Source organism: Talaromyces rugulosus, chromosome I, assembly GCF_013368755.1.
Source record: "Talaromyces rugulosus chromosome I, complete sequence".
Lineage (NCBI taxonomy): Eukaryota > Fungi > Ascomycota > Eurotiomycetes > Eurotiales > Trichocomaceae > Talaromyces > Talaromyces rugulosus.
In genome coordinates, this window is record NC_049561.1 from 1662381 (window position 1) to 1675979 (window position 13599).

Here is a 13599-nt window from a genome sequence, read left to right on the forward strand (position 1 = left end):
TGAGGTTGGCAGAAAAACATGAAATTTCGCTCCGGAGGGGTGAGAATTTTGGGGCTCGGCTCGGTGGGGACTTGGGACTGGTGCCTGAGGCCGTTCATTAGTTAAAAGGTGTTGATGCCCCTCTTTACACCAACATTTATTCTGTGTGCAGAATAAAACAGTGAAATGGCATCTGTCTGGTATCTTTTTGAGATTTTTTTTCTACATAAATTTATGTTGACATATGCTGGGAAAATAGTAACACCAACCTTGAATATATAAATTCGGCTTGTACAAAACTACATATACATATTTACAATCTCTACCCTAGCGTTCTAGATGTCGCCGATAAATAGATTTTTGATTATACAAGTATATCAATTGATATTATTCAACTATGTAAATTATCAATAGGGCATGAGGGTTATTAGGGTTAAATGTCAGTGGTACATATTTGTTATAGTTATAGTACAACATTGGTATCAAATCCACAAAGCAATTGGGTTTGGTATTAAAACATAACCTAATAATAAATCAATTCATAAAAAGCACGAATGGAGTATCATTGACAAAACAACAAGCTTTTTACTCTGTACACATTATTGAACCAACGCGGATACTGTTTATAACTGCACAAAACACGCCGAGGTCTTAAGCCTCTGCTGCGGTAGGCATTTCCGGCGTGACTCGCCTTTCCCTAAGCCCACTCGAAAACGAATCATCAGACGCGGTCGAAGAGACGGATATCATAGAGTCTCGCTTCGAGACTGGAGTGGCAGTCAGAGGAGAAAGACTCCTTGAGGTAGACGACTTGGACCCCTTTTTCCGCCTGTGGCTCTGCGGCGATTCTGTTGCATTTGTAGTGCCGCCCTCAGGCGTCGAACTGCGCGATAAGCCTCGCGAATGCTGGGATAGCGAGTTTGACCGCGTGTTCCGGCGAGTTCTTCCTTCCTGGGGCTTGCCGCCGCCGCTGCTTGGCTGGTGGTGATGTTGGTGATGTTGGTGAGTGTGAGAATGAGAATGAGAATGAGAATCTACAAGCTTGATTCTGCGTGACCTTGACCGCCTGATAGGAAGCCACCACAGCCAGTCTCCTTCCTGGCGTGCTCGATGGCGCTCACGGTCTCGGACTTTGCGGCGAAGCTGTGCCCGCCGCTCGTTCTCTCTCTCCCAGTATTCTGTACGGTATTCGTCCCAGTTTTCGCGGAACTCTGGAGAGAATGCTTTCGGCAGAAGCAGTAATCGCACAAAGTCACCTCCCGGCGCTAGGTCCTCTTCAACAATTCCAGACTCGCTCTCTTCATCATGGACAAATTGCGTGTGTCTTGTCGTCTTTTTCTCGGACGGGTGCAGTTCCACGTACTGAAAGTTGCCCGGGGATTGGAACAACGAGGAGTATGGGAAAATGAATGAAAAGAAGGCTAGCCCTTCTTTCCACCACGGGCCGCGAATCAGAACGATCTTGGTATTCATGCCTCGTAGGCCGCGATTCGCAACGGCGAACCAGCGCCGTGGCCATCGCATCCCTCGCTCCCACTGACCGGTGCCCCAGACCAGAATGCCGGTGACGATGCCACCCATAAAGGCGACTTTTTCTGCCGTCTCGACCATCCAATATACCGAGCCTCCCACTCCGCTGCCATCCTCTCTTGGTCGCATAAAAAGCGCGTAGAAGAAATAAGCCACCCAGAAGGCGAGTAGCATGAGGAAAAAAGTGTTCTGGCGGCGACGTTCCCGTAGCGCCAGGTACTGCGCACGTAAGGAGCTTTCTAGAATCAATAGATTCAAGTATATCTGAGGCGGGGACGAAGGCAGGGTAGACAACGGGTCTGGGGTTGAAGGCCGCGAGTCCGAGGCATTTCCTTGCAAATACGACTTTGGCAAGGGCGCAGGCGAGTCACTGAACGACGGTGGCGCATTTGTTCCCGGCGCGCCTTTCACGAGCTGATCGAGAGGAGCCGAAGCCATCTGAGCGACGAGGGAAATGAAATCCCTCCTGCGGTGTGCAGCTACCGGTCCGTCCGTGTCAGTTGCTGTTTGGGGCCCTGCTGGCCAGATTCTCTATCGCATCACCGGAGGGCACATGGGAAGGAGCTTCTTGATCGATCGGCGAAACGTCTGGAAAGCGGGCTGAGGGGTGATCGTGATCTTGTTGTAGGGTTGAAGCCCGACGGACAGACTCGGCCGGCGCGAGAGAGAACGCAAAGGCGGTGAGGCCGAAGTTAACTCCGTCGCAAGCCTTAAATCCATTAATATCGTGGCTGCCTCGCGCCACCTCGTCCTTTTCTTGTCACCTCCCCTATACCAAGCCAATTCTCACGCAGAACGAACACCTACCGATCGAGCCCTTTATACAGCGCTTGTCACCACAGGTGCAATCTCGCTACGTCAACTGGAGCCAACTCAATCTGCCCCCCACCGTCAAGTTGCCACCTTAGCCGCTATCATCCGCTTCTCTATGGTCTGTAGCTTTTAAAGCCTGGGTGACAGCAACGGCCTGTCACTCAACTGCACAGACTACAAAGTGTATCTAGGCACAATTCGCTCTGTGCCATTGTTGCGACGCTTTCGATTGCGGTCGGCGCCAACTGCGACTCCGCGTCCCCGTTCTTCTCGATCTTTTCCTGCCCAAAGAGTCTCAAACACCCCTCATTATTCCACTATGTCGTCTGCAGATACTGTCAGTCCCTCTGGCAGCGAGGCTGCACAAGCACAGGTCTCTGCGCCCGGCAGTTCGGCCTGGTTCCCACTAGGCATGAAAGATGGTTTCAGTCAATGGGTGAGAAACACATCACAAATTGAAGGGACTAGAAGGCTAACCGATTGCAATTAGTGGTGTAAAGTGCCTGCAGCAGCGGCCGAGCACAAGGTTCTTTCTTTTATTCCTTATCTCCAACAAGCACCCACCCAGCGACAGACGGGCAATACCGCGAGTCTTCCTGATGCCTCCACCGGCGCGGTCGATAGCCTGCAGGCTCCTGACCTTAGCCAACAAGGAGAAGAAACTGTCAATTCAGATAATGATCCGTATGGACCGCGTCGCTGGCGATCACGCATGGTCGAGCTCAGTGGCAGAGGCCGCGCTTTGAACGAATTCTCCGTGGAACGTGTTGGCGAACAGGCTGATCAAAATCTCGTGATCCTTCACGGATATGGCGCTGGCTTGGGCTTTTTCTATAAGAATTTCGAGCCGTTGAGTCGTGCCAAGGGCTGGCACCTTTATGCTTTAGACCTGCTGGGCATGGGGCGAAGCACCCGGCCTTCATTCAAGATCAAAGCCAAGGATCGCCAGGAAGCAATTTCAGAAGCGGAAGACTGGTTTATTGATGCCCTTGAAGAATGGCGGGTCAAACAGAAGATCGACCGGCTTACATTGATGGGCCATAGTATGGGAGGCTACATGGCTGTTGCTTACGCTTTGAAATACCCTGGTCGCCTGAACAAACTCATTCTTGTCTCGCCGGTTGGTATCCCGGAAGATCCTTACGCAGTCAACGAGTCGATGCCGGAACCTTCGGACTCAACATTGGCAAACGAATTCACTCAGGATCAAGAAGAAATCACCAACCCCGGGAGAAACGTAAACGGAAGCAAGCCTGTCGTTAATGCTGGAGCGGTGAAAACACAACCTGACCCTGCACCGCGTCGAACCCTGCCGAAGATAGTTAGTTATCTATGGGATTCCAATGTCTCCCCCTTTAGTATAATTCGATGGGCTGGCCCTATGGGACCACGGTTAGTGTCTGGCTGGACTTCACGACGCTTTTCACACTTGCCTGCCCCCGAAGCAGCGGCTTTACATGACTATTCCTATTCCATATTTCGACTTCGAGGCAGCGGCGAGTATGCACTGACATACATACTGGCACCGGGTGCCTTTGCTCGCAGCCCCCTGATCCGACGTATCCAAGGTGTAGGCCGACAAGTCATTCGGCCCAATTCCGCCGAAGCATTGCAGCCCACTCCAGAACTGTCGCCAAGTATCTTAGGGCCTGCTGCGGCCGCTTCGTCTGCAGCTTCGACTTCCGCAACATCTCTGCCTCGGCGGGAGAACGGCATACCCGTCGTGCTAATGTACGGCGATCACGACTGGATGGACGTCGCCGGCGGCTTTGCAGCCAAAGAAAAGATCGAAGAACAAAAACGGCAGGCTCTGGCTGACGCAAGCCCGGAACAACGCAAGGCAGACAATGGCTCTGCCAAAGTGGTCGTTGTCAAAAACGCGGGCCATCATTTGTACTTGGATGGATATGAGGAGTTTAATCAAATCATCCTCAAAGAAATGGCGGACGTACAACAAAGAGAGGCTAGAAAGGAGGTATAAATAATTACTTTGTTACGTTTGGAATACTGGTGTTTCACTGTTTTATAGTTGTATACTTGTTTTATACTTTTCTTTTGCTTTTAGAGAGACAGTACAGTGATAGAGACTTGATTTTGTGTTTATCGTTTGTGCCTCTTTGAATTGGATACTTGATATCCAGACTGCCATCTATGGATGGTTCCTACATAGCATTTAATTCTTTGAAAAAAAAAATAATGCCATGGGATATGGCTTTCATACGTTTGAAAGGTTCAAAGTCCTAGTTGCTGCTGGATAATCGGCATTAATAGTACAATACCAAATCCAGTGATTTCGGTCAGTATATTTTTCCGAGAATAATCACTTTACTCTCAGCGATGAAGATGGCTTCATGTTTGTTGTGAGTTGACAATACTCAATGGGGTTAGCATCCTTGGGCTCAACCTTGATGATTTAGTCTAGATACGTGATGCTTCAGGAGAAAAATAGCGATGCTCTTTTGAAATTGATTTATATAGTATATCTTATGTTCATCATCATCAATTGATATTGTTACCATAGCATCATTATACATGTTATTCGAACTTGTACTAATTCATTATACATCATACATTTCATACATACTCACGACAAACCTAATCCCGTAAGAGACCTATTCGTCTGCGACGACGAACTCGCCGAACTTCTCCGCCGCACAAAGCTCGGATAATGCGCCATTTTCCACTCGTCGCCAGAGCCACTTGTCGTCATGAGAAAGGGTTGATAGTCAAAGGAGGACAATAATGGAGAATGGGGTCGCTTTGAAGAAGGCGGCTGCAGCAGCAACGATTCGAGCCCAGCACTGGATTTGGAAGTCTGGAGACGAGTGTTATTGTTTTTGCTTTGCTCTTCTTCTGAAAACGGTGGCAGGCCTGATAATGATGACGATCCCTGCACGGTGACCGGCGAGGTTGTGATGGAGCGTTTGTGGTATCGTGGGCGCTTTGGTCCAGATGTATCCGTTGCTGTTTTTTGTTGTTGTTGTTGTTGTAGTGGTGGCAAGGCCGATGGGGGAACGAAGCTGAGTTGTCTTGAGGGAAGCTCCAGGCGCTTGTTGAGAGATAGCCAGGCCTGCTCGTCGTCTAGCAACCCCTCTTCGCTGGCACTGTAACTCCCCGGTGGGGACGATGAGTTTGGATCTCTTTTTCGAGATTGCAAAGGCGTTCGCCAGCCACCGACTCCTTCAAAATCGCGCTCGGCATCTCCGGATATAAAGTTGAAAAAGGGTTCTCGCGACGGGGTCAACGGAGGACCATGGTACTATACATGAGTTAGTCAAAAACCAGTATTCAGGTAGAGAATTAAAAAAAAAAGGAAAGCTCAGACCGAATGATGGCTATGGAAATAGTCAACTTCTTTAGAAGCCGAATATTTTTCTCCCCATGATTTAGCATCATGGGTAGGATTGAAGTGGTGATGGTGGTGAGGATGATGAGATCTAGATTTCGACGGAGAACCGGCCGGCGTATTGACTTCTGAAAAAGCCAGAAAAGACCCCGTTGTAGGCGAATGCGCCGGAAAGAGGAAAAAGTTGATCAACAATGCGCCGGCTAATTCAATGTAGATAATGAAAGCGCGGAGATAGAGTGCCGCGAAAGCCAACAACATAGTGATGGAGGCCGACAGTGCGAGCGGAATCGAGACCAGCAGAAGAGCTGGCAGTACGAACAAGGTGTGTATCGCTGTAGACAACAGCATCATTCCTTCCATTGCGCTCGATCACGACGAGCCCGAAGTGTTATTTATTTCGGTTGTTAAGAGTTGCGACCCCTCTCTTGCAAAACATGCAGGAATATACATCAAGCTGGCTGACATGTGATTTGGGGCGGATTGAGTGGCAAACCGAATCTACCAATTGATTTACATGTGTATACATAGACATCGTCACAGCACCACAAGCCAGAATAAACTAAAAGTTAATACTTTTGTAATGCCTATCGCTAACTAATAGAATTCATCATCTCCTCCCTCTCCGCAACTATCGCCTTTCGCAGGGTTTCATATTGGTCGTAAAGGTGATCCCAGCTAGCATTCGCATCGTCAATCGAGTAGGACTGATCGTTCGGCTTGAACCACAGGCGCATGGTCCTGTCGCACGCTCCTTGTAATCGGTTGCGTTTGTCGTCGTACTCTTTGGGAAGATCCCCCAGATTTTTCCAGAACTTGAGATGTTCTCTTGAACATCTCAAGTTGACCACTTGCTCCATAGCCTCGGACAAGTCTCTTGAGCGAAAATACTGATGAGATCGGCTGTACCTTTTACTAAAGGCCGTTTCAAGATCGCCGTGTCGAAGTCCATGACGTTGTAAAAACATTTCGTCCACAGATTCCAAAAATCGAAGGTCGAAACTCACGTCACCTCCATGTACTAGTTTGTTTCTCTCGTAAGAGTCAACTCGCTTCTCAGAAGGCAGGTACTTTAAGAATTCCGAGAAACGGATAATCCCCATTTGATTCTGCAGTGGTGTCAATTCGTTCTGTAGGGTTGCAATTTGATCTTGCTGTTTTGTATCTCGATCTTGAAGGCTTGCAATTTGATCTTGCCGCTTTGTATCTCGATCTTGAAGGCTTGCAATTTGACCTTGCTGGTTTCCGGTCGTCCTTTCTAGGTTGTCGAGTCGCTTGCTGAAGGATAACCCCTGATCGTCGTAGATCATTTTTCCTTCTGGTTGTATGTGTAATTGTATCGTGTCGTCGATCTTTTGTTTAAGAATCGCTTTCGCTGATACTTGGTCGGGGTCGTTGGGGAGAAGAAGTCCGCCGATAACGCTCGTCCAAGGCTACATATACTCGCAAACATCGATTAGAACAGTTTTTTCCTTCTATAATAACCATGTAATAACAAAAGGAAGGATGTAAATCTATCATTTTTTATCACTTACCTCATTTTGAAGTGTTGTTGTTGTTGTTATTGTTATTTGATCCATTGTGAATGGATGGAATATTGGCTGAACAAAAGCTGTTTCTGGAGAACAAGGGCCTTCCGACGAAGGGAACGAGGGTTGAGGATGAAACGGCAAAAGAAAATGGATGAAAAAGAAGAAGAAGAAGAACGAAGAAAATGCCATTCCCCCTGTGTCTTGGTCTCAAGCAAACGGAGAAGCGGAAAGCGGAAAATGTTAGACAGAAAAAGCAAACAAGCTGCATCACAAGTTATGCCATTCTACACTGTAAAAATAAAATATAGAGAAGAAGAGGCCTTCAGATGCTAATATCTGTCATCCAAAAACAAACCGCCGCCAGTTTTCTGCAAGTCTCTTGACACCGTCTTCCAGAGACCATCCCCGGAGACGACATATCGTGCGAATAACGTCCTCCAGCAGCTGGTCGATTTCCGGGCCAGCGCAGTGAAGATCGCTTTCAACCAATATACGATCGTCTGGCAATGCCTTCAGCACCGCCGCCACCTTCTCTACTGATGGGTTGGCGAAATTGATGACAGCCGAGAACGAGAAGTAGACTTGAGTTGGTACGCTGGGTCGCAGGTATTGCTTCAATTGATCTGGTGGACCAGAGTATGAGTGCATACAGACACGAGGCGGATAGGGGAGAGGCTCATTGTCTTCTTGTGATGACGAGGGTTTGTCCCGGAGTTGACTGCTAGAGTTGTCGGAACTGTCTTGATACGTCTCCTCCAACTTTCGCTGTTTTCGTTCGCGCTGGCTCTCTTGCTTACGTTCGTGGCCTTGCCATAAACTCTGCAGCACGTCAAAGACCGCACCGTGGGCTTGAACACTGTGGACAGAGACGGCTCTGCGGAGCTCGCCTGCGAGCTGGAGTTGCGCTTTCAACACGGCCCTTTGGTGATCCATGGACACCCTGTATGGGGAAAGCTTGCGGCCTTCTCTCGACCCCGGTGTGAGGCCGACATCGCGACTTTCAACCTCGTGTTGCTGCCAGGGCATTGGCAGCCGAAACGCTTTGTCAAGTCCAATCTCTCCCACAAGAGCATGGGGATGCGCTAGGAGACGCGTCCGTGTCTCTGCGAGCAAGGCGCGTAGCGGTTTCGGATCGGGCAGAGTCTGGAAAAACTGTTGGTCCTCCTCTGAGGTCCCTGTAAGCACCTGACGGTAATGTTCGGCCTTGGTGGTCGTCTTCATGCCATCTTGAGCGATCTGGTGGGCAAACCACGGATGCCATCCAAAACACGGAATCACTTTTTCCCTTTCAGCAAACCTGGCGGCGATTTCCTCTACAAGATCCTGGTCTTCTCCGCGAGTGGCCATGACTGTCAGCGCCGTGGCCCTCATGAGGGAGATGTGAGCTATTGATGCCATGGTGTCGGTGGGATGGCAGTGGGCGTCAAAGACGCCGAGCTCCCAGGGGAAGCGAGGCTGGTGGCCTGCCATTTCCTGCGCGTCTATCTCCTCCATCTATCTCATCGCGATAGAGACAGCTTCAGCGTCGAGGTGTAGTTACAGGTCGAGGTGGTGGTTGGAGCCAGGAGATGACATAATGTCAACAACCCCGCTATTAGTACTAAGCATCGACATGCTGTATACAGATGGGTTTAATTTAGATAATCGTACCCTATCCTTGCTAGGCCAGACGCCCAACAACAGTAAATGTCCAAAGAAACAACTATTATTTCCATCCTTTTTCTTACTCTTTCTCGTCCTTCATATCTAATGAACTCTGTTTGTTTCAACAATGCTCCCTTTAATAATGGAAGAAAGTGTGATGCAAATTCAAGACATCTTTTTTCCTTCATTTTTTGCGCTTCTGTCCCCAAAAAAAAGGGTTAATCGATATTTGTTTAGACATCCCACTATGGAAATCTCTCTCTCTCTCTCTCTCCAAGGATCCGAGCCAAATTTCAGTTCCCAAAGTCCTTCCAAGCGAACTAGATTTGTGGTTTTTCATGGCTATTCCCGGGGAAAAAAGAAGTCTATTCTAATCTATCTTCGCGAGCATATATAGTCCTGGATGGCCATCATCAGTGGGACTCCTTCTCCTAGACAACCCATTCTCAACCAAGACTCGGCCAAAACCATACTTCAACAACACCTCAAAGACACGACACGATCGGACATTGTAAAAATAGCCAACAACGGCCAAGGTCTAATCTTCGTTGACATTATGAACAAGCAGTGTGACGGCTTGGAGAACAGGCTCGCGGCAGAGGAGAACAGGCTCACGGCAGAAAAGAACAGGCTCGCGGCAGAGGAGAACAGGCTCGCGGCAGAGAAGAGCATGCTGCAGAATGATGATACAAATCTACAAGATCAAATTGTAAATCTGCAAGATCAAATTGCAGATCTGAAGAACAAGCTGGACGATCAAACAACAAATCTGCGGAACAAAGCAACATGTCTGCGGAACGAAATAACAACTCTGTGGAATGAAACAAATCTGCAGAATGAAATGTCAAATAAAGCGACAAGTTTACAGAACGAAATAAGGAATGAAATAACAAGTCTGCAGAACGAAACTACATATCTGAGGATTGAGCAATGAGTCTGCGGAATAAAATGACAAGTCTGCAGAAACAAATAACAATTCGGCAGGATCAGATGATAATCACCCGTGCATCAGAGCTATTGCAGTATCTACCTTCCAAGACATCCACCTGTGGTTCGATTCGACGTCGGATTAGCCCTACCCGATTGAAGATGTGAATGTTGCACGGGGGCGGGGAATATAAAAAATACTATTGTTTCAATACAAAATGCGAGGGTGAAGGGGGAAGAGAAATGGAAATGAGATATTCCCACCGAAACGTAAAGATTGTAAACCGGACTGATTCTATTAGTTGCTGATAGATATATTACAAAAATTAACTTCTCATTTATACTGGTCATTTGACGCTGTGACGGTGTAAGCAATGTTGTTTCATTTTAGAAATTGGTAGATTGATATGTTTGTTTCGAAAAACTATAGACGGGTTTGTTTTAGATAATCGTGCCCTAATGCGATTTTAGACCAAACAAAAAAGCAAAGTCTTGTTCCAACTGTTTCACTTGCTATAAGAAATAGATAGGAGCAGGAAAACGGCGTACAAAGACTGGGAACAACGCGAACAACAGATTAGTGTCTGAGAGTCTCTTCGGTCCGTATAGGAGGAAACACTGAAGCCGAATATTTCGACATGCGTAATCATTTTAGTTGTTTCTTGCCTCAAACCTCCCCCCTCCTCCCGAACTAAAGCAAACAAACGGACTATGAAACAGAATGGGGCTGGCAGCTATTAGGTGCGCACAGGCAACACATACCCCCATCTATAGAGACTGAAACATATCAAACGAGTTGATCCGGCTGTCTGAGCTTTATGTCTTTCTCTCTCTCTTCCTCTTCCTCTTCTCCTTCCTTTTTATTCTTATTCCTCTATTCATTTTCATAGCAATTATCCTTGAAACACTTGGTTAGAAACTGTTTTTAATCGCAACCATATTCTCTTCACAAATGGATCCAAGCATAGGTGGTCAGCCTCAAAATGGAGTAAGTTATACAAAGAGTTGAATCCTCCCGAAAGAAACCCCCACCCCCTTTCTTCTTCCTTTCTTCCTTTTTGCGCTTGTGTCTAGGGGGAAAATGCCTTTTCTAATCGGTCTTTGTGAGTACATATAGTTGTGGAGATTCCACTGGGGCACCCGTGCTCTTTCACAGAAACCGAGCGAAATGTCCATTCGCATTGCCATCCAGAGAGAGCTCGACTCACCGATACCGCTCGAAATACGCCCAGAAACGAGGATGGCCGGCAACCAGGAAGGCCTGGGCCTCATCGACGCCAAGGACCTGCAATTAAGAAGCATACAGCAACACATGGATAATGTACATGCGCCGGAATTGCTGAAGTATCTGCCTTCTGGGATAAAACGACCAGATACCTACAAGAGGAACGAACTAGTCCATGCCGGAAACGTAATCTTTGACCTCGATTTTCTAAGACGTGTGGATTCAGTCTTCTTGGTTGAAAATAAGGTTCAACGTCATGATCTTTTGGCTGCCTTTCGGAACAGGTATGGGGACGACCCCGAAGCTTTCCAAGGATACTTGCCAGCGGAGGTGGAGAGGATCATCAACCTGAAGAGTTCGTTGACCCATCTATGGACCTGGAAGGATCTGAAAAGACCTGGGGACAATGAACATATTTCGAAGCGCGATGCTTTGATAAATATGTGCGACACGGCCATCCGCCGATGGTTTCAGCGGACAACGCATCCTTACTCAATGGACGAGGTGGCCAGTACTTTCGCTGACATCCGCAACCGTTATGATATCGAGAGGGAATGCATCGAAAAAGAGAGCAAATCCCTTGGGAAGTTCCAACGGCTACGGAACAAAGTGAGAGGCCTCAAGCGCTTCAAGAAGTGAGAACATGCATGTCAAGAGCCACTACGTACTTCATGCATGTGGGGGGTTTTGAAGCCCCCATGGTATGAATTTTTTTCCCTCCGAAGTTACTACTAGACTTGATTCTCGGTTGTTGAGCGTGTTGAGCGTGTTGAGCTTTTGTATTGTGTTCTTTTTGTTTTTTTTGGCTCTCGGGTTCATTTCATTCGGATTTATTTCATGCATTGGTTTCTGCATTAGAAGTGGGAAAAGGTCTCAAAGAAAGTTTTTGTCATGAATTATCTGTTCTCGGGGGATATATGTTAGATTTTAAGGATTAGGCAATCTGGAATGGCTTTCTAGTTAGTGGTCAACATGTTAAGAATATGTAGTCATCATGAATTAATGCTTCAAAGTAATAGCTTCCAGTGATATGTAAGCTACAAAAAAGTTTAACGCTCCGCAATGGGAAAAAAATGGTGGTTTAATTGATCTTCGCGGGTATACATAGACAGTCACCTACCCAAAGCAAACTCAACTACTGGGGCTAACTTGTGAGATGATCTCCTCAATCTCCAACATTAAGAAGAAAATTACAAGTTACTAAAAAGATGTGTCAGTAATTTACAGATGGTTTCGACAGACCGAGAATAAGCCCTACTTGTTGGTAGACAGCACTTGCTGTGGCCTACTCTGGCCTACACGAGAATTATAACCTCCGCGAGTGATGGCTGAGATAGAATACGCAATGGAAAATGAACTGACTACAAATTTGGCGAGTATAAATGGATAATTTAAAGAAACTTTTCTTTAACCCTGGTTCCTTGAAGAAACAGACAACGATATAATATCAAACTAAGACAATGTACCTTTTTTCTTTTATTAAAAAAAGGTACTCTTTGTGCTTATAGTAAAAAAGAAAGAAGGAAGAAAATGAATGAACAAGAATCATCTTTTAATTTATCTTTATACGTATACATAGATGGCGATGTAGATGCCATCTTCATCCAGTTTTTTGGAAAAGACAATGGCATAATGTCAAAATATAATAATTTGCAAAAGCATTTTTGAAAAAAGAAAAAAATATCTCCGTCAAATATTCCATTCTTTCCGCTCATAGTGGAAGAAAAAGCCGTGAGCTAGTCGATCTTTTGCGAGTACATATAGATGAAGATAATTTGTAAACAATCTTCCTCTAAATAAAAACCTCAACTCATCAATAAAAACGACCATTTCAAAGTTGATATTAGCTTGAGGAAACTTTGTTCTGAATCCAGTTCAAAACAAGAAGAAGAGAAAAGAAAAGAAAAATGGCTGAAAAGTACCAAGGTCAACCACCGTTGGAGACGGTACACAAGCTATTAGATGAGCTTGCAAATCTTGACAAGTTGTGTATCACATGGGGACATGCAATTGAAGAAATCGAAGACCAGTATGGGCAAAAAATTAGAGTAGCAGGTGTAAATCTTGACCTCCTGTTTTTGAATATTGTCTTGGTGAAATACCAAGGTCACGCAGTAGCTTTGGGAGGTGTATATGATGATTTGCCTGCCTTTTGCGCCCAGTATGGGGTGGATCCTGGTTCTCTCCAAGGAGATGCCCTAAAAGTGATTGAAGGACTCACTAACATGAAAAGCTACCTCGTGAATTTTTATGACGCCTGCGATCGCATGGATAAGCAATCTGATACCACAGAGCAGCGAGATATCCTGAGAGATCAATGCAGCAATGTCATTAGCCGCTGGCTTGACCAGAAGCCACCCTGTTCTATTGAAGAAGTGCAGGCTACCCTGATTGATCTCCTCAAGCAACATGCTCGCGATGTGCCTTTGATAGATGTACAGGAAGTACAGGAAGTCCCGGCAACGAAGAAGCGATGGACATGGAAACAAATCATGGATCGCACGCGTTTTAGCAAAAAGTGAGAATCGTTAAATGGTGGTCATTGAGGATTACATTTGATATCTTTAGCTGAGGTGTAGTCGTCGATATTTTAATATGAAATT

At 46.5% G+C, this 13599-nt stretch overlaps 7 protein-coding genes across 7 annotated transcripts; 4 read left to right on the forward strand and 3 right to left on the reverse strand.

Annotated features, from left to right (window-relative positions):
• Positions 1-630: 630 nt before the first annotated feature.
• TRUGW13939_00553 (uncharacterized protein) lies at positions 631-1947 on the reverse strand (the record flags this gene model as incomplete). Its single annotated transcript, XM_035483760.1, has 1 exon — positions 631-1947. The coding sequence occupies one exon, from the start codon at positions 1945-1947 to the stop codon at positions 631-633; it is 1317 nt and encodes a 438-aa protein (XP_035339653.1).
• Positions 1948-2641: 694 nt separating this feature from the next.
• TRUGW13939_00554 (uncharacterized protein) lies at positions 2642-4303 on the forward strand (the record flags this gene model as incomplete). Its single annotated transcript, XM_035483761.1, has 2 exons — positions 2642-2758; positions 2813-4303. 2 exons carry the CDS (start codon positions 2642-2644, stop codon positions 4301-4303), a joined length of 1608 nt encoding a protein of 535 aa, XP_035339654.1.
• A 603-nt stretch (positions 4304-4906) lies between these two features.
• TRUGW13939_00555 (uncharacterized protein) lies at positions 4907-7248 on the reverse strand (the record flags this gene model as incomplete). The annotated part of the gene is made up of 4 exons (XM_035483762.1): positions 4907-5581; positions 5648-6024; positions 6267-7101; positions 7204-7248. 4 exons carry the CDS (start codon positions 7246-7248, stop codon positions 4907-4909), a joined length of 1932 nt encoding a protein of 643 aa, XP_035339655.1.
• A 291-nt stretch (positions 7249-7539) lies between these two features.
• TRUGW13939_00556 (uncharacterized protein) lies at positions 7540-8670 on the reverse strand (the record flags this gene model as incomplete). The annotated part of the gene is made up of 1 exon (XM_035483763.1): positions 7540-8670. The coding sequence occupies one exon, from the start codon at positions 8668-8670 to the stop codon at positions 7540-7542; it is 1131 nt and encodes a 376-aa protein (XP_035339656.1).
• A 577-nt stretch (positions 8671-9247) lies between these two features.
• Positions 9248-9778, forward strand: TRUGW13939_00557 (uncharacterized protein; the record flags this gene model as incomplete). The annotated part of the gene is made up of 1 exon (XM_035483764.1): positions 9248-9778. The coding sequence occupies one exon, from the start codon at positions 9248-9250 to the stop codon at positions 9776-9778; it is 531 nt and encodes a 176-aa protein (XP_035339657.1).
• A 1161-nt stretch (positions 9779-10939) lies between these two features.
• TRUGW13939_00558 (uncharacterized protein) lies at positions 10940-11635 on the forward strand (the record flags this gene model as incomplete). The annotated part of the gene is made up of 1 exon (XM_035483765.1): positions 10940-11635. One exon carries the CDS (start codon positions 10940-10942, stop codon positions 11633-11635), a length of 696 nt encoding a protein of 231 aa, XP_035339658.1.
• A 1268-nt stretch (positions 11636-12903) lies between these two features.
• TRUGW13939_00559 (uncharacterized protein) lies at positions 12904-13518 on the forward strand (the record flags this gene model as incomplete). The annotated part of the gene is made up of 1 exon (XM_035483766.1): positions 12904-13518. The coding sequence occupies one exon, from the start codon at positions 12904-12906 to the stop codon at positions 13516-13518; it is 615 nt and encodes a 204-aa protein (XP_035339659.1).
• Between the last annotated feature and the right edge of the window lie 81 nt (positions 13519-13599).